The sequence below is a fragment of the Periophthalmus magnuspinnatus genome, chromosome 19 (genome assembly GCF_009829125.3).
Source record: "Periophthalmus magnuspinnatus isolate fPerMag1 chromosome 19, fPerMag1.2.pri, whole genome shotgun sequence".
In the NCBI taxonomy this organism is placed as follows: Eukaryota; Metazoa; Chordata; class Actinopteri; order Gobiiformes; family Gobiidae; genus Periophthalmus; species Periophthalmus magnuspinnatus.
In genome coordinates this window covers 28,542,912-28,568,245 of record NC_047144.1, presented here as the reverse complement: position 1 = coordinate 28,568,245, position 25,334 = coordinate 28,542,912, and the positions used below count along the sequence as shown (strand labels likewise).

Here is a 25,334-nt window from a genome sequence, read left to right as displayed (position 1 = left end):
ACAGAAGCATTTCGAGCTTTGGAGATGTTACAGACTAATAATAAAGAGTTATTCAAACATGTGTGAATGAAACAAAATACATCTCCAGGTCTGCTTTTGAGGAGGTATCAACATTATAACATAGCTTAATGCTCACAAATCAGAAGAAGTGAGAATCTGCCATGAATCATTGTCATAATTTGGGCATTTTAATTGATCTTAAATTACTTAATAAAACAAGTCCACTGATTTATGAGTTGGAAAATTGCGGTGCCCAGTGGGAGTTGATGTCGCGGTAAACGTCATCACAACAAAGCCATGTTGACCCTTTTCGATTGATCACTGCACATCACACTAGTGAGTAGTTTTTTTTATTTGAGCAAAAATGACTATGTAACACCGCTGAATCATACAAGTATCACTGATTAAGAAAATAAAATTGGATAAGAATGTAAGTGCGCAGTGGTTGTAGTGGTGGCAGTTATACACCTTCAGAGGGTAAATGAGAAAGGAAACAACTATAACAAGAATAAACACTCTGAAAAGTCAATTTTGCACAATGTCTCCTTTAAAATGTAGGCTACTGATGTAGCACAGTATATACACAACAATTAAACATGTTTTAAGGGTAAACACATTTTTATAGCTGCACCACAACTGAAGCATCCAAACATGTAAAAATGTACATAAAACTTCAATGAACAATGAATTATTCATTATCCATATTGATACTTTGCAGTGACGTCATGCTGGGGTGTTCTACATATATCTCTATGGTGGAATGTTCAACTATTATCATGGAGACACAATGCACACATTAGCAAACACTGTGAAAAAGGTTTTGAGACTGTCTAAAAACTCAAGAAAAAATTGATGCAAATAACACATTTTCATGAGTCTGATGAATACGAGTGTTCATGGTCTTGTTTAGGTGTTTGATTTTCACCAAAAAATGTGAGTGTGAGTAACTGAAAACAGCTGGCTAATGCTAGCAAGCTTGTGACTGTAATTTTATGTCACACGCTGCTGTAGTTCCAACTAAGTCAGCTCTTTGTAGTCAGATTGTGTTCAAATAAAGCTCAGATTAAAATCTAACAGAGCTTCAGACAGAGCAATGCATCCAGTTAGCATCACACCCCCAGAGTGTTGATGACATCAGCTCCAAAGTATTAATACTGCTCAAATGAAAGCTATGATGAGAACAATCCACTGTCAAAACGTGTCAACACACACACAAACAAAACACTGACATTAAACTGCCATAATAAACACTTAAAATACCTGAAAAGTCAGTTAAAAATGATGCAACTTCCTTTACAGTTACATTCATAATTGTCTCATTTACATATCACTGATTAATGGGTAAAGAATGTATGTAGAGTGTGTAAAGATGGAGCTTTTAGGCCAAAATTTTAAAACGTTTCTGGTAGAGGGTCTGCCACCTGCTTGTCTCCATAGAGATGTTATTGCGTTGCCTGGAATGTTCCACAATATGGCATTTCTCTATCTGGCATTTATTCAGTTAGAGGTGTTTTTATTACTGTAACATACAACAAAAACATGCCTTCTTACTTCTCTATGGATATGTTTAATGCCATACTGTGGATATTCCATGCAAAATAAATGACATCTCCAGTTACATAGTGCACCTTTAACGAGGGGATATTACACTTGTATGGGGTATTAATTGTTAACACATTACGTATTTAAATCACCATGTTACCATCAGTGTCGGTAAGTAACTAACTACATGTACCGAAATACTAATTATTAGTCACTGTGTGATCAAGTGTTTCTTGATTTTAGAAAAGACAATTTTGGCTTTGAACTGCATGGTATTGGTGAGAAAAAAGAAAACACTGCTCTTGCAATATGTGTTTTTTTCATCTCTATTTGGACATAAATTAACACATAGCAACAAAAATAAAGGTGTTTGTAATTATATGTCAGGTATTTTACACTACACTATAAATGCAACTTAAAAAGTATTCAGAATACAGTACTCTGGTAACGGAATACGTTACAAAATCATATTCATGCAGGTATTCAGTATTCTGTACTTAAATAAATACATTTTCAAAGTATTCTTCCCAACACCTTTTATTGTTTTGAAAATGCAATGGTTGCCAAAACATGCTTCATTTTTAGTTTTGCTTTTGATTTCACTTCAAGCATGTTTTTGATGTTTGAACAATGTTATAACATGGTAGAAAGCTCCAAAAATCAATGTTGCATAAAAAAATCAGTGTTGCATAATACCCCCTCTTTGAAGAAAACTCAGTTCAAAAGGGCATTTTTTTGTTCTAAAGTTCCTAGAATATCACTTTTGTCCCTATTATATGCAAGACTGTAAAACACTATGACTGTTTGTTATGGTAATGATCCAATTTTTTGTCACATCAATTTGAAACAAAACATAGTCCTCAAAATGGCTGCTTACAAACAGAAAGCATAAAACCATGCATAGTACACCACAGTCCCATGGTGTCTGGCTCTATGCGTTGGAGCCGAGGGTCTGCTCAGGGTCTGGGCTCGTCAGGAGCACACACAGGCGCTTGGACAGCTCTGGGCCCACTCTGCGCACTGTGGACGTCACCCCCTCTCCTCGCCGGATCTGGATCTCCGATAGCAATGCCACCTTGTCTTTCTCTGTCCGACACGAGCTGTAGGCCTGGGCACGACAAGGAACACAACTCAACATTACAAAGTGTTGCAGTATTATTATTATTATTATTTTTTCATGTATTTTTATTTATACAGGGAGAGACCAAAAAGCCCTTGAAATGTATTCTATTTTGAGGCAGTCTATCAAGTTTTCCCTTGTAAATACAGTTTATACAGCGTTATATGGGTTTTGGCAGTGCAAAGTATCCAGAAGGTGGCGCCACTTATCTATAAAATTCACCCCCATTCTCTTACTTGTCCCTGGCCTGTGCACTTCCACCTTGGGTTAGGAGTCTTTATGTAAATTTGTAGGCCCTACACAATACATTTTGAAGCACGGTATATTGCCTAAAACAACTATCACAATAAACGATAATATTGAGACTACTTTATGCCACACCGTAACAATAAAGCAGGATCATTCCAGTAAACAATTTTTAAATAGAAAGTATAATTTAAAGGCCTGAGCTGTAACAAATAAACAGCAGAATCAAGGCATAAAAGTAACATATTCAACCCTCTACAGTTTATTACAACTAAAATAAACAAAAAACTCACCATTATTGCAAAGTAAATGTTGACACGATAAATACTGACACCAAAAACATATTGTTCCAGCTGTTTTATATATTAAATGATAAGTTGATATAGTAATTAGCAATTGTACTGGTAAAGAGAACTTGACAAATCTGAGTTTCATTAGTGGGTCACCAACCTTTTTTAACCTGAGAGCTACTTTATGGGCACTGAGTCATACGAAGGGCTACCAGTTTGAGACGCTCTTCTGAAATAACACATTTTCTCAGTTTGCCTTTAGTTATACATTATTAATAATGATAAATGATAATCGTCTATGTGAACACACTGATCATGTTGCAAGACACTGATCACATTAATGATTTCTCAAAATAATTATCAACAATGAGCAAGGAGGGAAACAGATATCAGTATTCAGCACTTTAACTTTACTAATCTTAGTAATTGTTAAATTTCCAGATGTCACTACATCTCATAGGAAAAGTGTCCCATTTTCACTATCCATTGACAAACCTTTTTAACAAAACATAAATATACACTGCACCATGTTTCATAAAGTTATCAATTATGTAATGTTAAAGAAAAATAATCTTACATATTTTTAAATAAATCTCGGTTGCGTTGTGTGACTTTTTCACCGGTGTCATGAAAAAAGCCTGTTGTTTACCCAAAGCTGCGTTTAGCTCTGGGCTTGTTCTGCCCATAGTGTGCGTCCCCGTGGGGAGTGCACGTCCCCGTGGGTAGTTAGTGTGGAGTTTTGTGAGATGTAGTGAAGAGTCCCTCCACATTGTGCCGCTTTGCCGTCACCACAGTCACTCCGCAGATGAGATACGCGCGGGTTTCTTTTACAATCTGAAATCGTTGTGAAAGTGATCTTTTTATTTCCTACCATGTTTTGGAGTAAGAAACTGCTTTCAGCGCATCCTCACAGCGCTCGTGAGCGGAGCACTGGTTTTGTCACGCGTACAATACTGACCTTTGAAGTGAGTAGGTCAAAGTTCACCTTAACTTATCTAAACTTCACGTATAATGAACATATGTTTAAGATATTGTCATTTTAAAATCTATATAAACTCAAGGGTGATAAAAAAAAATAGCAACAGAATAAAATGTAATTTTAGATGCAGCTCATTAGTGAGTTGTGCTATTTTTAGAGCCGGTCTGCGGGCGACTCATGTGGGGCTTGGGAGCGACATGGCGCCCGCGGGCACAGGGTTGGTGACCCCTGCATTAGTGGGATGCACGCTGATTGTGATTTGAAAGTGTTCTGAAGGGGGAGTGACAGAGAGCAAAGGGAAGGCTGACTCAAAAATGAAACCGAAACTTATAAAACAAGTGAATACATTGTTTTCGGCTAATATAGCATTTTCATAACAATAAAAAGGTAACGTGATTTTTACCTGATTTTAATGCATGCCCTTATTTTTATTTGATCAGATTTTATATTATTATTCTTTGTTTAATGCTGCACCGTAACACAAAAGCAAGTTCCTAGTTTGTTTGTGAATTTTGTTCACTGAGAAAGGGAATAAATGTTCTGATTCTAAAATGGTAGCAATTACGTGTTAGCAGTTAATACTCCAGCTGTGTAATCCTCCGTCTTTAACTATTTCAATTTTATGCTTCTTAATGTGATGTGTACCGGTAGTTATCCACAGGAGGACATAATAGCATGAGATGCTTTGTTGTGATGACATTTACAGTGACGTGGGCTCCCAATGGGCTCTGCAGTTTTTTAACCTGAAAGTTAATGGACTTTTTTCTTGTATTAAATCAGTTTAGATCAATATTGCAACTTAAATATCACAACTATGTAGCAGGAAAATACATAATATGTCTTGTTTAAGCATTACGTGTTTATGTGTTTTTGGATTGCCTCAGTGAGTGTTCATACCTGTGTTAGAAGCCTGGGCGAGGGGTAGGATGCGAGCACAGCTGATGCCATATCCACACTGACCCTGTGGAGCTGCTGCACCTGCCTCTTCCACACCTGTAGAAGACCCCTCCCACTGCGCTCCACCTTCTGTCCCCCTGCCCACTCACTTTCCAGGTAGAAAGAGAAGCCGCTGTTGTCCCGCTCGCGCCTGCAAACAAGACAATATGGCACAATAGAGACTTTGTTGTGCATATTATGTTATTTTGTCACAAAGGCCCTGTTTCATGAAGCAGGTTTAGGCCAAACTCAGACTTTGTTGACCTTGAAACGAGGTCTGTTTGACAGAGAGAGTAAACTTAAAACCTGAGTCAGTCACCATGGTAACTCACTCTGTGAACCTAAGCTGGTCCAGAGCTGGTTTTATTACTCTAAGCTGAGTTTAACCAGAATCTTCTCCTGTAAGAGAGCTCTGATTGGTTAGTCACACATGGATCAGTTGCACTTAATTAGGTTTGATAAGAATGAATGATTTGAATTACTTAAACCTTTTCTCTGAGGTTCTGATTCTCTATTGTCATGTTAGTTCTAAAAAAAATAATAAAACAGTACAACAAAGAATCAGAACCTAGGAGAAAATTTGTAACCATTCTTTGCACAGTGTGTGTCTGAAAAGCTGCAGAGGGTTGTCAGACATCATGAAATGTCTATTTCAAACCCACTAACACTATAAGACAGAAACTGGTCAAACAACCAAAGCAATGTGGTCTACATTCAGTATAGTGGAGACTACAGTCAGCACTGTATTGGAAAAGCAAAACAGCCAGTCCATAAGGGAATGACACTAACCAGTCCTCTGAAGACAGTGAGGTACAGATCTGAGAGGGGGAGTTAAAGAGACAGAAAAATAACCTGTCTTTAGACAGAAAAGGTGGGTTAGACATAATTTATCTTGTATTTATTTCTCCATCTTTAGACCTAAATAAAAAAAAAGGAAAACAATAGTGATAGCCAGTATGCCAGGTGTGAAAGCACCAAAATATGTCTTACGCACAGTTCACACTTGGTGTAGTACAATAGACCTAGCTAACAAACAGAAACTGTATACAAATAGATACAGATAGGTGTGTTAGTTAGTGTAGTTAGCTCCTCCCTTCAGCCAGATATAAAGCAGCGTCCACCAGGAATCTGACCAGAACTGCCTAAGCGGCTTGGATGAGCAGCCAAACTCGAAAAACGTTTTTTTTTTTTTGGTTTTTTTTTCAGTTGACAGAATTTATTTTTTCTTATGCTCTGATGAAGTTTATTATTTTACTTCCTGGCAGATATGATATATGTAGAGGTACTTCCATAAATTGCCTAGCAACCAAAATGTTAACAAGGGACAAAACTAAATTGTACAATAGTTTTGATTAAACAAATAAATCTAAATGACCACATCTTTATTTTGTTTAACTGTCAGAAAAAAATGCCTTCCTTGTGAGTAAATTGTCTCTGCATTTTGGATGGATATTTTTGTGTGGTTGATATAGATGGAGGGGTTCTGTTTTAGAACTCAGCGTTACTTCCTGTATTTCTGTACTTTTCTTCTCAACGTTTTTCCCCACAAACTGCCACTTAACTGAAAACTATGCTAAATATTTAACAACAAATCCCACCAAACCAAGTCATAATTACAGTGGGGGAAAAAAGTATTTAGTCAGTCATCAATTGTGCAAGTTCTCCCACGTGAGAGAGGCCTGTAATTTTCATCATAGTTACACTTCAACTATGAGAGACAGAATGAGAAAAAAAAATCAGAAAATGTGCAAGTTATGGTGGAAAATAAGTATTTGGTGAATAACAAAAGTTCATCTCAATACTTATATACCCTTTGTTGACAATGCCAGAGGTCAAACGTTTCCTTAAATCTCCACAAGGTTTATACACACTGTTGCTGGTAGTTTGGTCCATTCCTCCTGCTCCTTTAGAGCAGTGATGTTTTGCGGCTGTCGCTGGGCAACACGGACTTTCAACTCCCTCCAAAGATTTTCTATGGGGTTGAGATCTGGAGACTGGCGAGGCCACTCCAGGACCTTAAAATGCCTCTTATGAAGCCACTCCTTCATTGCCCTGGCGGTGTGTTTGGGATCATTGTCACACTGAAAGAACCAGCCACATTTAATCTTCAATGCCCTTGCTGATGGAAGGAGATTTTCACTCAAAATCTCTCGATACATGGCCTGATTCATTCTGTCCTTACCACGGATCAGTCGTCCTGGTCCCTTTACAAAAAATTCACCCCCATGCTTCAAAGTAGGTATGGTGTTCTTTGGATGCAACTCAATACTCTTTCTCCTCTAAACACAACAAGTTGAGGGTTTTTTTTTAATATGACATTCTCCCAGTCCTCTTCTGGATCACCCAAATGCTCTCTAGCAAACTTCAGACAGACCTGGACATGTACTGACTTAAGCAGGAGGACACGTCTGGCACTGCAGGATTTGAGTCCTTAGCAGTGTAGTGTGTTACTGATGGTAGCCTTTGTTACTTTGGTCCCAGCTCTCTGCAGGTCATTCACTAGGTCGCCCCGTGTGGTTCTAGGATTTTTGCTCACAGTTCTTGTGATCATTTTGACCCCACAGGGTGAGATCATGCATGGAGGCCCAGATCGAGAGAGATTATCAGTCTTGTATATCTTCCATTTTCTAATAATTGCTCCCACAGTTGATTTCCTTCTTACCTATTGCAGATTCAGTCTTCGGGGCTTGGGTCAGTTTTATTTCTTGTGTCCTTTGACAGCTCTTTGGTCTTGGCCATAGTGGAGTTTGGAGTCTGACTGTTTGAGGTTGTAAACAGGTGTCTTTTATACTGATAATGAAGTTACAGGTCTGTGAGAGCCAGCAATCTTGCTTGTTTGTAAGTGACCAAATACTTATTTTACCAAGGAATTTGTCAAATGATTCATTAAAAATCCTACAATGTGATTTCCTGTATCCTTTCCCCCCATTCAGTCTCTCAAAGTGTAACTATGATAAAAATGACAGGCCTTTCTCATCTTTTTAAGTGGGAGAACTTGCACAACTGGTGGCTGACTAAATACTTATGTACTTTAAACAGTGCGGTTGGCCCGTAGTCAAAACATGCAAATTGGCATTAGCCCAGGACTAACCCTCTATCTCTCTGATCTATTTTGAGAGGCCATTTTGTAGTGTAGTGACACAAGTAAAGCACTTCAATATTACTGTTTATTTTCTAATAGTGGTTAATTAATCTCTTGTATATACCTTGTTCCTATCTTATCTTTGCATGCACACTTTTATTTTCTCATGTTGACTTCATGAATTTCAAATTTATTCTGTCATATTAAAAACAAAATAAAATTGGCTTTCAAAATGTATTTCCTAGACATGAACAAGATAGACTATAATCCATTGCCAGATAGGTGGATAGTACTTAGTTATGTATACTCAGTTACTTGAGTAACTTCTTAAGAAATTGTACTTTTCTGGCAACATACTTTTACTCCTACTTGAGTAATGTTTTTATTGAAATAACACTGCTCTTACTCACAGTGGGACCTTTTCTTTCCCTCAAGTAAAAACTTAATGTTGCCAATATGAACGTATTTGAAAATTTGTGTTTCTTGCCCAGCCCCTTCAGCTATGATGTAGTTTGTCTTATTTTCCTGTCTATCCTTTGAAAATACCACATTCTGTGCATTATTTCATGTTTGGGCCTTCAGAGTACATGAACTTCAAATTATAAACCAGACAATTACTCTTTAAGTTACTCTTACATGAATATTTTTTTGTACTTGAGTAATATTATTTTGATTTAATGTTACTCTTACTTTTTGGCCACTCTACTCACCTCTGTTCATTTCCATCTTACACCAAAAATAATAACATCTCTTCCTCAAAAGCCTTGTGTTTGCTCCAAACCACATGCCTTTATGGACTGGGGATTGAATGTGGACCTCTCCATTAAAAAGACTCAAGCTGATCATTTCAATAAAAATGAGATTAATTGCACAGCCCTACTTTAACTGTACTTTTTATTTCTTTTAATATGCCATCTGTATTCTATGAAATTTTATGAGCTACCATGACAACTGAATTAGCACATTGAGATCAATACTGTTATATTTTATCTTCTTTAAAGGGCCTATATCAGATTTTCTTTCATGTATTTGAGCAAAATGTGTCTTGCTTCAATAAAGATATGTTGTATAATCAGCTGTTGAGGTCAAAATAAGTCTGCTGTGTTCTATCTGACAATGAAATGCTGTAGATGCAGAGGATCAAGAAGTACACTGTTAGCATGGCAGTTGTTAGCTTTAACGTCATGGCAAAACATCAAGAAATGGTTGAGTGCTTCTGCCACCCTCCCTTTTTAGTGGACTAATCAATTGGCAGACCATGTCTTTAGTCGACTAAAGTACAAGTGAATAGGGATGCACCGATACAGCTTTTTCAGTTCCGAAACTTCCGATACTTTTACTTTACTACTTAAAAATATATCTGCTGATACCTTATATCAGTGTAGGGATGTATAGTAGCACTTATTTTCTTAAAATGCAGTTAACTTATTACACAACAGAGCCAACAGTGTTATGTCACTGTTATTTATCCTTCAAATGACTACTGAACACTTTGCAGAAGTTCAAACATTATGAGACATTCTAGGCCAAAAATAGTCTTATTACATCCAGTTACAGGCCCAACCAGGGGATTGGCTGAACAGATATCATGGAACCAAAGCCCAATCCAGCCAGTTCTACAGTATCGGTGTCAATATTCGATACCAATATCGGTACTAGTGAAAAGCGTTTACAAACTCATCATGGTGAAGGATGCTAGGAATGCAAAAAGTAAGCAAGGAATAACTCTGGACCACTGCAAACTGTTTAAAATAAAGTAGTGCTGTTTTTCACATCTTTAACACATTTTCAAATTCAGGTACAATGACTTTAAACGTGAGTTTATATACTCATAGTTTAATAGTTTTTATAACTATTTTATAATCAATAAATAATCTGATCTGTGTTCACTACTCTACACTATGAATGCATTGTATACATACTTGAAAGGGGCCTCGGCGATGGCCTTGGTTGCCATGGTGACGTGCTCAGTGAAGTCCTTCCAGGTGGAGAGGAAGCGCACGCAGACCCCGGTGTGCAGCTGCAGGTGGACCACGGCCTGAGGAGAGGACAAGGGATTTTACACATGTGTACTCAGGCACTTTTACGTGTGGAGTTTGTGCAATCAGAACACATTCTAGATAAAAGATGTCACCTAGAGTTGGGTTTCAGATGGCATCACAACTCATAAAATGTATATAACTTACTGTTATGATGCAGCAATTGTTTTATAGTGAGCTCATGAGCCTGAACAATAATACAAAAGATCAGATTGAACATTTGTGGATTTGCTTTTTGGATACTCCTTATGGAAAGCCTTACATTATGGAATTACAAAGCTATACTTCCTACAGTTTCAAGGAAAACTAAAACTAAAAATATTATTGCTTTTTATTTTGCAAGAAACATAAACTAACATTTGTACAATGTAAATTTCAAATATTGTAGTTTCCTAAAGGAAGCTTGTAACTATGGGGCTAAGAATCACTCTACAGTTTTGAACAGGAAATCAATGAGCCGGTTTCTGTTATCAATCTATTATTGGAACTGTGCATATTAAACTCTAGAGTGAGATGCCTCCTTATTTGCTGCATTAGCCAAAAGCACAAATTTAAAAAATGGCAGAAGTCCATATGAGTTTGCTGAAGAAATACCATTAAAAAATTTAAGCTTAATAATAATAAACAATTCTCTGTTTTCCAGAGTCTGTGTTTGCACCCACCTCCTCCACCTCCACTCGGCTGAGCTCTGGCAGAGTATTGGCTGCTCCGTTCTTCTTTTTCCTCTTGGCTCCTCCCTGTTCCTCTCCTATCACTGCTTCCCTCAGCTTCTTCTGGCTCTGGGCCTTGTGTGACCTGGAGTAGACACTTCATCAGAGTCAGACACTGAGTCTGGCCAGTAGGGCTGAACTCTAACAGTTCAGCCCAGAGTGTGTCTCTCTGTGGATGAAGAGCGAGGGAACAAAGAACTGGTATCTTTTACAGACTGAACTACACATAAGACAAACTTGGTGACTCTTAGGAAGCAGTAAAGGGGTGCTAAATGGGGTGCAAGGCTGTAGTTGGCAACTATGTAATTGTGAAGAAAAAAACAAAGAAAACCTTTTATTTCTTTTGAACTTCTAAGAAAGAGTCATGTGATTGCAATTAGATTTGAGATTTATGTTTTAATTATAGGATTGAAGACTGAAGACTGAAATATGAACTGACAAACACAAGAATCACATTGGTGCAGATCTAAACTACAGGGTTAGCAGATTTTATGCAGAATGAGACAGGCGCTTATTTTGTTTGAGGAGGAAATGATGGTACTTCAAAATTTGTAGCCTTTGCAATTTACATCCATTAAAAATTGTGATTTCAGTTTGATTGTGATTCATCTTGCAGCCCTACATCTGAGTCACTATATAACGCTGGGATGAGAGCAGATTGCCAATGCATAAGTGGCCCACCCTGCTTCTCTTTTGTGTCTAAAAAGCAGCTTTAAATTTAAATTTAAATACATTTATTGGAGGATAAGCCAGTTGAGAAGAAGCCATCTCGTTATTGAGGGGGTCCTTAAAATAACAGCAACAAGACTGTGTTAGTGTTCAGAAAAATCAACCATGTGAATTCAAGCAATGTGTCAAAGGGTTTGTGAGAGAGCTAACAAGCTGGATCATTTTAAATACCTCCTTCCTCCTTTCAAGGTTTGAAAATAAGGTACCCAACCTTACATTTATCTTACTGCCAGGCTCTAACTCCAGGCAAAGCCCTCCACCAAAAAAATACAGTGTAACTTTAAAGGTCATATATTACGTAAAATGGACTCTTGTGAGCTTTAAGCCATGTTATAATATTGTTACCAGCTCAAAAACAGACCTGGAGTTGTGTGAATGAAACACATGTTTACATGTCCTTTATTATTAAATCTAAATCTCCAAAGCTCAAATGCTCTGTTCCACCTTGTGATGTCATGTAGTAGTAGCTTCCACATTAACAGCTACTACTTGCCTTTTGTTCAGTAAAGATGAGCAATTTCGGAGCTGAAATCATCCAAATGATTCTAGTGAAAGTGTACTGAGTTTAAAACACAGTGGAGCACTTCTTGTATTCTCACATGGTACTCAGCCTAAATATGCAGGGTTTATGTGTTAAACATAAACAAAACACAACTCCAGGCCTGTTTTTGATGAGGAAACAACATTTTAACATGGATCAGAAAATATCGTAATATGGCCCCTTTAATTTTTGCACAGGCCAGTGAACAGAAAGATTAGAGTGTGACAGATGGTGCTATCTGAGTGAGTCCATGCTTTACCTGAAGTACTGCTCCAGTCCTAGGACAACCAGACTGAGGATCTTCTCCGGGTGTCTCCTCTGTAGCTCTTGTACCCATGAAGTGAGGGTTCGCCCACACTCTGCCCTGCCTGTGCGCTCCTCCTACAGCCAATTAGAGCCAAAAGAAAGACAACAATGAGACTACAAGCACAGTAAGTATGAGCCTGGTGCAGGTCTCCTCCTCACACAAACAAAAATAAAGGTAAAGAAGTATCATTTAAAATCCATCATAACATATACCCGGCTAAGAAAACTGCAAAGATTCAAATTAAACACAGTCTTATTATAAGACAGAGCCAGAAACCATCACTGCTTATACAGTAAAAACCTCTGGGTACACCTCCAAGACCTCATCCATAAAAAAATGAACATAGTATCAGCCTCCAGGAAAGCGTTATTCTCTGTCACTTTCACATCCCCTCCTTACCCCAAGACTTCCCCCCCCTATCACAAAACAAAATGGGCAAAATGTAAATTGAACCTGAAAACCTTAATTAATATGATCTGGCTGTTCAATGCTTACAATGTCCTGCATTAAATAGTTTAAACCAAACTAATGAAATAGAATGTGGTGTGAGTATTTGTCAAGTGATCTGAAGGTTGGTGGTTCAAGTCCCGCTTTCAACGTAAACATCGGTGGTTGAGCGGTCAGATCCTCTGACCCACAGGTTGGCGATGCGATTCCAGCTCTCACAGATGAATACTGCCGTAGTGTCCTTGGGCAAGACCCAGTCTGCTTACAGTGGTGTATGAATGTGTGTGTGAATGGGTGAGTGGTTCCTTGATGTAAAAGCACTTTGAGCGCCTTGCAGGTCGAAAAGCGCTATATAAAAATTTGACCATATAAAATGTGACCATTTACCTCCTCAGAAGAAGTTACACATTGTACCTTTAATTTGTTTTCTGTTTTGCTAGAAATAAAATGTATTCCTTTTTTATTTCTGTTTACATTTTGTATTCACCAACCTTTTCACCAACCTTTTTAATTTCTTGTGCATTCATACATATTATATGACTCACCTGAATGTAGTTGTGGCTCAGACTGATGAAGTCATCCACAGTCATCTGGATCACCACATCGTTCTCCTGCACACAGTCTCCATCTGCAGCCTGAGAACAGCAAAACCAATTGAAATACAAGGATTACTTTACAATCGGAACACATGTAGCCAAGACTCAAGAATTAATTTCATATTCAATGTTGTTATTGCACTGCCTGGCCAAAAAAAAAAAGTCGCCACCAAAAAAAAGGTCACACACTCCAATATTTAGTTGTTCCGCCTTTAGCTTTGATTACGGCACACATTTGTTGTGCTGATGTTTCGATAAGCTTCTGCAATGTCACAAGATTTATTTAATTCCAGTGTTGCATTCATTTTTCACCAAGATCTTGCATTGATGATGGTAGAGTCTGACCACTGCACAAAGCCTTCTCCAGCGCATCCCAAAGATTCTCAATGGGGTTAAGGTCTGGACTCTGTGGTGGACAATCCATGTGTGAAAATGATGTCTCATGCTCCTGAACCACTCTGTCACTATTTGAGCCTGATGAATCCTGGCATTGTCATCTTGGAATATGCCCGTGCCATCAGGGAAGAAAAAACAATTGATGGAATAACCTGGTCATTCAGTATATTCAGGTGTCAGCTGACCTCATTCTTTGAGCACAGACTGCTGCTGAACCTAGACCTGACCAACTGCAGGAGGTTCGTACCTATTTGCTTAGTTAAATCCAGGCAGCCAATTTTTTTTGGGCCAGGCAGTGTAAAACGCCTAATACTCAATACTGATTCTGAGCCTGTTTGATCCCACAATAGAAACACAAAACAATCGTCGTTTCTTAAATATTAACATGTGACATACATATACATGTGATATACATGTACATATGACTAGCACTGATTAGGATCTGGGAATAGATTTTTATAACAACCCTAATCTGGTTAAATAAAAATGAAGAATTTCAAAGGAGAAAGTTGTGCAGTGGGTTAAGTGTAAACCCACTAACTGGAGGGTAGTCAATTCAAATATTGCCAGATAGCATTTTTGGGCAAGACACTTGCCCATCCTGAGTTTTCACATTTGCACAAAATATTTGGTTATTATCTTGTAACGAGTCCCTGTATCCGATTTTTTTCCACATAAAATGGGTCTTGCCCCAGTATAGATATATAGTAAAAGCAACTCAAAACATGATGAGTACTGTCTAACTGTATCCAGCAGTAAAGCATGTTCTTGTTGGATAAGCAGAAAGTGCACAAATAGCATGGTAGTTGTTGTTAGCTTTACAGTGATGGCAAAACTGTGCTCTGGTGTCTGAAAGTTGTAAAAAGCACTTATAAATTCATAGTGGTGAATAATTACGATTCTTCTTACGATCTAATTACGATTCTTCACTGCAAGCCACTTTAAAATTAGCTGTTTTATACGACTTAAGATTGTAAAAATCTGATACAGCGCCTTTATTGTCACTACTCACTTCACCGGTTTGCTTGTTCAATTAACGGTGGCCCAACTAAGTTCTAAAATTAAGTTGACAAAATAACAGTTTGATGAGTAATCAGCCAGTGAGTGTGTGAATAGTAAATGATGATGTGTGAAGGTGTGTGCTAACCTGAGCACCAGGAGTCCTTCTCCTCCAGCCCACACTGCGAGGGAGGGGCTGCTTCTCGATGGCACAGGTGCAGCCCAGAGCCTGGAGAGAGGAGAGCAGGGCTCCCCCACCCTCCAGCTGTAGGAGACCTGAACACACACACAGCACAAGAGTCACAATCATGAAGCGATGGAACTATATTATTTGTAAAATTGTGGGACACTTTACTCAATATCTTAAAAAGCCTTTGGTGGAATTTGATGCCAGGTTTCAGATTGAACTCAAATAGAAAATCCACACCTTATGGTCAATGTTCACACAAATTATTTAAATGCACACACACATTTGAATAATGTTGTTGTGTCCTTGGGCAAGACACTTAACCCACCTTGCCCTCAGTGTCTGTGCACACTGGTGTATGAATGTGTGTGTGAATGGGTGAGTGGTTCCTTGTTGTAAAGCGCTTCGAGTGCCTTGAAGGTGGAAAAGTGCTATAGAAAAATGTGAGCATTTACCATTTACACATTTGAATAATGGCACCACTTTTAAATAATGTATACTAATAATACATAGGATTTACATTGCGGCTTTCAGGACACCCAACCAGACTGACAGAAGAGAGGCTGCCAGTCAGCCATCAGCTCCCACCGACCACAAACACTCACAAATGCCATATTCATACTAAGCAAGGTGGGTGAAGTGTCTTGCCTAAGGACACAACAACAATTACTGCTGTTTTGCCAGTGGTCTCACACTGAGACCACAGTTCAGCCCTGCTTAGCTTCTGAGATCAGACAAGCTGGTGCAGTCTTTAAGATTATATTGTTAAAAAATATTTTATTAGTTAATAATTAGTTAATTTATAATGACAGAGAAGACATTGAAGTTTGTAATTATTGGGCCTATCCACATGACACAAAAACTGGCACAGAGATATTAACCATAAACTAGGTCAACAAAGAAGAATAGAGTTGTCACAATAGTAAAATTTAATTTTGATACAAAGTAATAGTATAATAATCTATGGGCGTATACTCATCAAAGTGGTCTTATTATGATACAGCTAAAGATCATTCTAAAGTTATTCAGGAAAGGTTAATATCGGTTCTGTGAAAGTGACTTTTTCAGTATTGATCCTTGCTCAAATCAGTATTTAGTTTTAGTATTGATTAGTATCTGATTTCCGACATTTTTGAGAACCCCACTATAGAATGAACTGCCTGCCAGCTCGATTTTAAACAATTATATTACCACTCCTTCAATTAATTAAGGACTGCAATCCCAAACAAATAATGAGAAGATTCAATGTTTTTGTACCGTGAGATTAGATATGTCTTTCTAGCACAGTGAATTTCCCACAGAGTTACAGGCCCCATGCTCCATCTGAAATCATGAATCACCAAATGCTAGCACAAGAACACATCCCATAATCCCATTGTCTTACCTGGGTCTACCACTGCTACCATGTATTTGATGCACTCTTCTGGCCGCAGCGCTTTGACTGCATCTGCCATAGCCCTTCTCTGGGCCTTCTCCTCCTCCCTGCGTCTCCTTTGCTCCTCTCTCTCCGTCTGCTTCTTTTCTCGAGCCTGCTTCCTCCTCTGGGCCTCCTCATTGGACTTCTGGATCTCCTCCACTGACCGTTTCGGAGGAGCCTTGGACTTAACTGGACTTTGACCAACTTGGCCGTTTGGGTGTTGAAGATGGACTATTTCAGTAAAGCCATTTGGTGAAGTTTCCGGAATACACAAAGGAATAACTAGAGATGGGAGGAATTATCAAAGATATGAGGAAATTTAGTGAGGAAAATAATAATGACGTAATATCTTTAAAGGTCCTATATTATGCAAAATTGACTCTTACGACCTCCTCAAAAACGTGTTTTATTTCATTCACACACTTTTGAGTAACCTTTTATTATTAGTCTGTCAACATGTCCAAAGCTCAGTGTGTGAGTGAGTTAGTTTAAAAACACAGTGGAGCACTTCCTGTATTACCACATGACATCACAAGGTGGAACAAAGTGTTTTTAGTTTGAGAGAAGAATTGAGCCTAAATATACAGGGTTTGCGTGTTAAACATGGGTGAATGAAACACAACTCCAGGTATGTTTTTGATGAGAAAACAACATTATAGAATAAATCAAAAATAGGGTAATATAGGATAGAATATGACAAATAACTACTTAAAGAGGGGGTATTGTGCAAAATCTATATTTTCCTCTTGTGGAACAGTAGACATAGTTTTAACCACTTTTATGCTTACCTCTCCTCGCATCCTGCTGCTGTTTGAGACGAAGGGCCAGGGGTACGTACGGAGCGTCGTCATCAGAGTCGCTGCTTATGGTCATAACATCAGAGCGGGCAGATTTGATTGGCTGTCGGTGGGGTGGGGCGGGGCTTAGTGGCTGCATTGGTTTCGTGAGGAACACTGGGAATTCTTCATCCAGGTCACTGTTGGAGTCGGTGTCCATATTTGATGAGCTGTAAGATGTAATATGACAATGGAGAGTAAGTAGGATTTAAAAAAAAAAAAAAACTGTAATTGGGTAGCGGTACTTTTTACAAATAGACAATGATTTATCCTGGTTTATGGTTAATACTTTTGTAGTTACTAGGCCTATCCACATGAAACAGAAGGTAGCATAAAGTTCAATGTCTTCTCTGTCAGTAAAAATATACTGGTTAATACTTAAAAGAGGTTAATAGTTGCCTGGGATCCAGAATACACATTGCTTCAGTACTTTATTCAGATGTGAGTCTGCTCACCGGTGAATCTCCCCGAGTTAAGATGGTTGTGATCGATAGAAGGATTAGCCAATCAGGGACGAGACTCTGGATTTGCCAGGCAAGGTTAATATGGCAAATTTGTTAACCAAAGTCTTTGGGGGGAAAAAGTGGTTTGACATATGACGTTTCTTTTCTCATAGAACAGATATATGCATGATAAGTACAGTGTTAAAGCCTGGACCACTGTCGGATTTCCTCACATCCTCAGTCATCAGCATTTTGTGACTATAATGATTCTATTGTGCTGCTTTGGTTAGTCAGTAAAATTAGTCACCAGTACTATCAGAACTCTCGCTCTGCACAGAGCCGGACAGCAGGGGTCAGGGACAGTGGTGCTGGATCAGGCCTGCACTTTGATTGAGAGCTCAGGGTTGTGACAGAGAGGAACAGAGGAGATGCAGGAGTCTTGCAGGTTTGAGCTGCTCTCTTCTGTTATAAGACTAAAGAAGTACAGTGGTGGTGCAGTGGACACCCAGTTTAACTAGAAAATAACATTTTCAAAACTAATATTGCTCCTTTATATTAATTATGCATGCATAGAAAAATAGACAGTTAAATACAACTATATTTACGCATATTAGACTCAGCAGAGTGGAAGAGTTAAAATGTTTAAAGTATCAGAAAAATGTGTTTCTCAGAAGAACTCTGTACAATTTTTTCAACTTTTCTTCGCAAAATTGCTTCTTCATTTATATTTACAAGACAAATTATGCAGAAATTAGTGATCCCCACTTTAATGTCGTAGTTATACCACACAATGCAATTATTATATTGTTATTTACTCTGCATCGACTGGAACTCTTGTCGATTTAACTTTTATGTAGTTTAGGCTTTATCAAAGGCATAATTATTTGTTGCAAGTAGTACGTTTAATGCAAGTCTGAAGCCGGATTTCGTTTTGAATGAACGATCTATGCACTGGTCACGCTCGGTGTTTGTTGTTGTCATGGCTTGCACATAGGAATAGCAGCAATTCAAATGTTCTTGCCTGTAGCTTGGCGTTTACCTTTGGCTGTTTTTCAGGGTAGAGTCCGCAATAATGACGCACTGATTTAAAAATTGCGATTTCTGACGTTATTGTCGAAAATCAAAACTTTTCCAGTTCAGACGACGCACGGAGACATGTTTGATTCACCCGGGACAAGCGAAGCAATGCGTAGTTTAAAGGACTGGGAATTTTTCATTTCCTTCACTTAACACATGAACATAAATACAAATACAAAGCTAATTTTATCTTTAATCATTTCTATATAAGGAAATATGGAGTTTATAAAATATATCCGTTGTAATTGTATTTGCCTTTTTCCATTAAGAATTTCATTTTAAACTTTAAGAAAAATATCCGAACCTAGTGTGAACGTAACGGAAAGTGACGCCGCGGATATGACGTAAACCAACATGGCGGCGATGGCGTCCTTGATTATGAAGTCCCGTACAGGTATTTCGTTTTAAAACAAGAATAAAGCTTTGTAGGTCGGTATAATTAAAGTAATTGAGATGCAGTAAGCGTGGGACTTGTGTTTGAACTGTCTTGTTCTAGTAGTTGTGCAAAAATGTGACGTTTTTCTCAGAATGTGGATTGTAAAGTAGCACAATGTGTACAGCAGAATTAAGGTACATCAAGGATATGTACTTGTGCATTTGAACCTAAAGTGCCTATGACAGGTTTTCATGTTTGTCTAATTATTACCCGGTTTAGTGAGTGTAGTACGTGTAAACGTTTATCATCATACATCAAACAAGTGGCAGTTTGTCGGAAAACATGTGATCATTGTTTCATTCACACGTTTGAGTGATCCTTAATTATTAGTCTGTCTACATCTCAAAAGCTCAAAATGCTCTGTTCCATCTTATGATGTCATGAAGCGGTAGTTTTCAAGTTTCAACAGCTACCTATTGACAGTAGAGAATGACAATTCCATGGCCGAAATTATCTATTTGAGTCTTGAGGTGTATGGAGTTTAAAAATACAGTGGAGCACTTTCTGTATTACCACATGACCTCACACAGTGGAACAGCGTGTTTTCCATGATAGACACATCTAACCATGCTGTTTTAATGTTCTTACAGGACTCCTGCTCCCCAGTCAGTGCCTTCTGCTAGACTCTGTGAGGTTTGCTTCTAAAAAAGCCGGAGGAAGCTCGAAGAACCTGGGAGGAAAGAGCCCGGGCCGCAGATATGGCTTTAAAAAACAAGATGGTAATTTAAGTTCTTTGTTGTTTGCTCTGTCGCTTTATCCAAAAGTGTAGTGCTCCCAGAATCTCTCAGTTTGCAGATAGGTGGATTAGCCAATGTTTTACTGAAAAAAATCTGATTGCACGTTCACTTTTGACCAGAGACTTGAGACGAATTGAGGGGTGTGGGGACCAGTTATAAAAAAAAATAGTTCAAAGACGTTATTTGTTGTACTGTTAATTTATTTTAAGGTATGAAAGCAGACTAAACTAAACTTGCTCTGAAAAAACAATCTATTAAAAAAAACAGCAGAGATATACTAACAGAGATGGGTTTTATCTTTCAGTAACATGTTATTTCAAATTAATAGACTTAGAAATGACAAAAATATTAACTTTTAAATGTTCTTAAACCACTTTTGGGTTTGCATAGCACTACTATTCACTCTTCTACTTCTGGTAATATTGAAGTAAGGGTACTCTTACTTGAGTATAATGTTTGGTTACTCTACCCACCTCTGTGTTCCAGCTCTAGTCTTTCTAAACTTGTCAAACTAAATCTCTATTATATGTTATTTTTAGGTAACTTTGTGCGTGCTGGAAACATCCTGGCCACGCAGAGACACCTGAGGTACCATCCCGGAGCTCATGTAAGTGACTGACTCCCACTTCACACAGGATGCAACCACTAGATATAACTCTAATCTAGCATAACATATCTTTAGACAAACCATTTCTGTCAAATATAGTGAAGAATAGTACTTAAGCAAGGCCCTATATTACACAAAACTGACTATTGTGAGCTTTAAGCCATGTTTTAATGTTGTTACCTCATCAAAAACATACCTGGAGTGGTGTTTTGTTTCATTCACACATGTTTGAGTAATCTGGTATTATTAGTCTGTCAACATCTACAAAGCTCAAAATATTTTGTTCCACCTTGTGATGTCATGAAGTAGTAGTTTTCAAGTTAACAACTACCTTTTGCCTTTAGTTCAATAGAGATTATCCAAATGAAGGTGTCTTATGAAGGTGTATGATTTCAGCCCTGGAATTGCTAGAGTTTAAAAATGCAGTGGAGCATTCCCTGTGTCACCACATGGCATCATGAGGTGGAACAGAGTGTTTGCCGTTTGTAATGAGGAAACAACATTATAACATAGATCAGAAAATAGTTGAAGTTTAAAGAGGCCAAATTATGCTAAGAAATTTACAGGCACTTTGTAGTACATTTTGTGTGAATATCACCATCAGGATAATAAAAGAGAGATAGATACACTTGTTGCTCATTGTGTCTGTCCTGTTTGTCTCCCAAAGGTGGGCATGGGGACCAACAACACTTTGTTTGCTCTGGAGGACGGCCAGGTGCGCTTCACTAAAGAGGTGTACATCCCTCCACCGCGCAGCACCGAGGCCAGAGAGATCATCTCCCAACTGCCCAGAGGAGCCGTGCTCTACAAGACTTTCATCAATGTTCTGCCCGTCAAGCAGGAGGGCAAGTTCAGGCTTGTGGACCTGGTCTGAGCATGGACTCCCACTAAAGAGACAGGAGGAACTTTATATTGTGTCTAGAGTGGATTTCATTGGATTAGATTAAAGAGGGTGTATTGTGCAAAATCGACTTTTTGGTGCTTTCTACAGTGTTATAACAATGTTCCCTCATCAAAAACATGCCTGAAGACGTTCTATGTCATCCATGCATGTCTGAGTAATTCAGCGATATCTCGGGGGCCTTATTCAAATCCGCCTTACGGTTAGCTGCAATGCTCCGCCCACAGGCCTACATCATTCAAGGTACCACACGACAATTCTCCATAAATATATAAAAGCATGATACAGAAGTGTACACAGCAACTTGACAAACTTGATGCAATGTGCAGCAGTTTCAATAGTGGAATGCACAACCATTGTAAAGTGATAGCACTCTGAAAGAGGAGTGACTTTAGCTCAGAGTGTCAAAAGCTCTTATAAAACATGCTAATGTTTTTTCAGCTAATATAGCATTTTCAAAGCAATAAATGGTAATATGGTGATCTAAACATGTTATGCATTAGCAGTTAATGCCCTATAGAATTTAAATACCCCCTCTTTAAAGTACCGCTGTTTCTGATGAAGCTTCTGCTACCTGCTTTGAATGTTCTACTGATACTAAACTTATTTATATACAGTAGACATATTTTGACCTCAAGAGCTACTTATACAAATTTCTGTACAGGGGCAAGACACATTGTTCAGGTACATGGGAAATCGTGTACAGGGACTTTAAACATGCCTGAGCTTGTCTCATGGACATATATATATATATATATATATATATATATATATTTAAGGGTACCAACATTTTTTTCCACTTGTGTATCTCCATGGAGACAAGCAGGTGACCAAGGACCAAGTTACAGGTTGGATCTGTGGAGGGGGTAAGAATGTATGTGCTTATCTGTATGTGCTTATGTGTACGGTTGATTTTAGAGTATGTGACCCTATGAAATATTCACTACCTGTTTATGAGCTATATACATTTATACTGAAAGTCCAGTATTACCAGTACCAATCTGTTTGGGGACTACGGGTGTTAATGAGCATTCATTCTATAACCTGGCACCAGCATTTCTCCGATGACACTTGTTTATTGCACTGTTGTGCAAATAAAGGTGTACCATACCAAAACTCGAGTCCTACTGATTCATTTATATCATGTAAATTACAGAATGTTAAAGTATGTAAATGTATCAAATGTGTCTTGTTCTGTTATCTGTATTTTGGCCCGATGACTGTAGCGTGCACATTTGAACAGAACTGAATGTAGTTGTGTAGTGCCTGAGCATGTTCTGTAGCCTGTAATACTCACTTTATCCACCAGATAGAACCAAATGCATGTGATTTAAAATGCAATCAGAAACGCACAATGATAGAAATTATTTTAAAAAGCAGAGCATTGCATAGAATCTTACAGCAAACTGTGAGGAGTGTTTGAATAGGGCCCAGGAGAGATTGCTAGATTACTCAAACATGCATGCAATATGTTTAAGGGACTTTACCAAATGAACAGATTCCCTTATGGTGTTGTCAGTGCACCTGCAATATTCCAGAAGTTAATGGATCAAGTGTTACAGAGCTTAGCTGTGATCTGCTATTTAGATGATATCCTGATCACTGGAAAGGACACAGAGTCAGATACATAGAATGTATGTATAAATGGACATAGCTAACTTGTTAGTTGACGTGTTCCAAATAGGAAGTGAGCATTGGCGACTCCATTGACTTTACAATGAAAAACACTTGCATGTCTCTCTGTAACTGCTGCTGTCAGGCCTGTGATTTTGGTCTTTAAATGTGCATATTACATGATCCTGGTATTTGTATTTCACTATTATGCCTGTAAATCAAGATATAAACATTCATAACAGACAAATCAGGAGCTTTCTTTCACCGAGGTTGCTCCCACTAGCATTAGCAACAGATTTCGTTGACAGCATTGCTAAGTGCTAGGTGTTAAACCTGAGGTTTGGGCAGGAAGGGGTGTTACCTTTAACAGCCTCACTCCAAATTGCCTCTTTGGTTGTTATGATACTTGTCTCCAAATTTGCCCTATAAGTGCTAGACTCAATGAGTTTTATTTGACTGGAGTCGAATGCTACAGATAACGTCACATTCCCTTAGCTCACTTCTTTATACACTCTATGGTCACATATTAGATATTTAGAAGAGATTTTGAAGACTTAAAAGTCCCAAAAGAAAAATAAAGATGTGCATTCCAGCACAGTGTGTCTCACTTAGGACATGACATTGGTGCAGAGGGGCTTCACCCCATATAAGTGAAATGTGAGGTTGCAAATACAGCAGTTCCCACTACAAAGGGGAGTGGTTACCCCAGGGGTGGGCAAACTTTTTGACACACACAAATATATATATATATATATATATATATATATATATATATATATATATATATATATATATATATATATATATATATATATATATATATATATATATATATATATATATATATATATATATATATATATATATATATATATATATATGTGTGTGTGTGTGTGTGTGTGTGTGTGTCAAAAAGTTTGCCCAGTTGAAGTTTTCAGTTGAAGAAACACAACAGAAAAACTTTGAACAAGGTTTGCCCTTACCTGTATTAATATAATTTGGTCATGTTTGGTGGGCCGGATTAATAAGCCCAAAGGGCCGTGTGTGGTCGCCGGGCCGTAGTTTCCCCAAGTCTGGGTTACCCTCATGTTAAAAGGCTTTTGGGGAAGCTAAAAAGCTGTTTCTGTTAAGTAAAAAGTCAAGTAAGTGTTTGGTCACAAGTTTACCTAGATTACAGACAATTAATCTTTACTGAAAATCTTAAATCCAAAATCAGGGATACCTCCTTTAGCTGGAGCTAGGATTCAGAGATGACATGGTCTGACATTGGCAGCATACTCCAATGAGATTCTGTACAAACCTTCAGGACAACATAGTAATGCAATGCATTATCCAGACTGCCCATAGCTGACAACAGTTTTCCAAAGCCAAAGCCTTCAGAGTGTCTTATTTAGACATTTTAGCTATAACTGCAAAAAACATTGTTCAAGAAACAGTCAGAGACCCTGCACTCTCACAAGTGAAACATTATGTGAAAACAGGTTGTCCTAAGCATGTCCCAGGTGAAGAATAACAGCCACATGTGAAACACAAGTTTGATTTGACAGAAGAACATGATTGTGTACATTGGGGTTTCAGGGTGGTTATCCTGGAAAAGATACAAGTTTATTGTCAGTGTTGCATGAAATCTACTGGGGGATGAGTGAAATGAAATTAAAGTTTGTTTTTTTGACCTACTCTTGATGATGGTATAAAGTGTAAAGTAAATCACTGTGACATTTGTAGACACCAGCGTAGATGCCAGCCACTGCATACTTGGAAATGGGCTTCGGGTCCATGGGAGAGAATACGCATTGATTTTGCAGATGTCAATAAGCAAACTACAGCAAACGAAACTACTGAAGTTTTAAGAGGTCTTGTTGCAACTTATGGGTTACCAAAAGGGCGAGTGTCAGACAATGGACCACAATTTACTGTGAGTGAGTTTGAGCCTTTCCTTACCATGATGCAGTGAAGCACATTCAAACTCCAGCTTATTATCTTGCATCATACAGATTGGATGAGAGGTTGAGCCAAAACTTCAAAAGGTCGTTAGTTAAAAGTAAGGTAGTACGTGGCATGACACTGCAACTAAGAAAACAAAACACCAGCAGAACTGTTTTGAAAAACACAAGACTTTC

General features: G+C 38.2%; 2 protein-coding genes across 2 annotated transcripts; one reads left to right on the top strand and one right to left on the bottom strand.

Annotated features, from left to right (window-relative positions):
- Window positions 1-714: 714 nt before the first annotated feature.
- Window positions 715-19,012, bottom strand: eme1 (essential meiotic structure-specific endonuclease 1). Its single transcript, XM_033984324.2, has 10 exons — window positions 18,882-19,012; window positions 17,352-17,569; window positions 16,531-16,845; window positions 15,108-15,235; window positions 13,514-13,603; window positions 12,474-12,595; window positions 10,897-11,029; window positions 10,118-10,233; window positions 5,075-5,264; window positions 715-2,650 (listed from the first exon to the last, which is right to left on the bottom strand). The coding sequence occupies exons 2-10, from the start codon at window positions 17,557-17,559 to the stop codon at window positions 2,474-2,476; spliced, it is 1,479 nt and encodes a 492-aa protein (XP_033840215.1). The 5' UTR covers window positions 17,560-17,569; window positions 18,882-19,012; the 3' UTR covers window positions 715-2,473.
- Window positions 19,013-19,258: 246 nt separating this feature from the next.
- Window positions 19,259-22,292, top strand: mrpl27 (mitochondrial ribosomal protein L27). Its single transcript, XM_033985222.2, is given in 4 exon segments — window positions 19,259-19,313; window positions 19,946-20,074; window positions 20,632-20,699; window positions 21,367-22,292. Coding segments are annotated over 4 exon segments (459 nt in total). The 3' UTR covers window positions 21,574-22,292.
- Window positions 22,293-25,334: the final 3,042 nt, after the last annotated feature.

Excerpts from the sequence above, each read along its gene's own strand:
- eme1 (XM_033984324.2), bottom strand. The coding sequence starts at position 17,559 with ATGGACACCGACTCCAACAGTGACCTGGATGAAGAATTCCCAGTGTTC. Across the intron at positions 12,596-13,513 it reads TGAGCCACAACTACATTCAG|GAGGAGCGCACAGGCAGGGC; the intron begins GTGAGTCATATA and ends AATTGGCTGTAG. Across the intron at positions 5,265-10,117 it reads ATCGCCGAGGCCCCTTTCAA|GCGCGAGCGGGACAACAGCG; the intron begins GTATGTATACAA and ends TCTTGTTTGCAG.